Raw genomic sequence first — 763 nt, forward strand, 5'->3', positions numbered from 1 at the left:
CGCCGGCCGGCGGTCCCTCTCCGCCAGGCCGCAGAACCCGGGTAGGCGAGCAGCCAGTCTCAACCTGCGTCCCCAAGGCCGAGGATGTGTCCTGGTTTTTTAAAAAGCTGTTTGCGCACTTCTAGGGCCTCACCCCTTTTATTTGGGGCTCCAGTATTACTGAATTGACCTAATTAATTCATTTTCTTTTCTGTCCAAAGTGGAAGCTGGAGCACAGGGATGCAAATCAAATACAAACCCGTCCTGGGTGCCAATACTCTGGACAATTAAAACAAAGAGCGCAGTGGTGGCGGCGGCGGCGGCACCACACAAAACCCTCGGGAAACTTCCAGAACGTGCCTCGAACCAGCCGGCAGGGTGGGGCGCAGCCGGGCTGCAAACGTGCCAGGAAGGAGGCGGTCCCAACTCCGCAGGTGGACAGGTGGAGGTTGGCAGGGGTCAAAATCCATCCTGAAGGCCTGGGAGCCGGGCAGCTGCGCAGCACAACTCCAGGGGGCACACTCGCCCTGCGCCCTGCGGGAATGGCGCCCCGGCCAAAAAAGCAACCAGACAAAAACCCATTGCACGGGCGGGAACTGGGCTGTGCGACCAGCAAAAGGGTGGGTGGGAGAAAGAGAATGCGGGAGCGAGGAAGAGGATGGGAAGGGAGAAAGAGGAAAGGGAGGAAAAGGAGAAAGTGAAAAAGAGAGGGGGTTTGGGAGCAGGAGGGGAAAGGGAAGAGGGAGCCGGAGGGAGAGGAGGGGGATCGCGGAGAGCAGGAGCG

The 763-nt window shown here is 59.4% G+C and overlaps 1 protein-coding gene across 1 annotated transcript in view; it reads left to right on the plus strand.

Moving 5' to 3' along the window:
* The first annotated feature begins 521 nt into the window (after nt 1-521).
* The window catches only part of SEL1L3 (sel-1 suppressor of lin-12-like 3 (C. elegans)), a 117,924-nt gene continuing 117,682 nt past the window's right edge, over nt 522-763 (plus strand). Inside the window, exon 1 of the mRNA XM_011974860.1 lies at nt 522-599. Within this exon, the coding sequence (XP_011830250.1) occupies nt 522-599 (78 nt within the window). The remainder of the gene's footprint in view (nt 600-763) is intronic.

Source organism: Mandrillus leucophaeus, unplaced genomic scaffold, assembly GCF_000951045.1.
Source record: "Mandrillus leucophaeus isolate KB7577 unplaced genomic scaffold, Mleu.le_1.0 Scaffold1498, whole genome shotgun sequence".
Lineage (NCBI taxonomy): Eukaryota > Metazoa > Chordata > Mammalia > Primates > Cercopithecidae > Mandrillus > Mandrillus leucophaeus.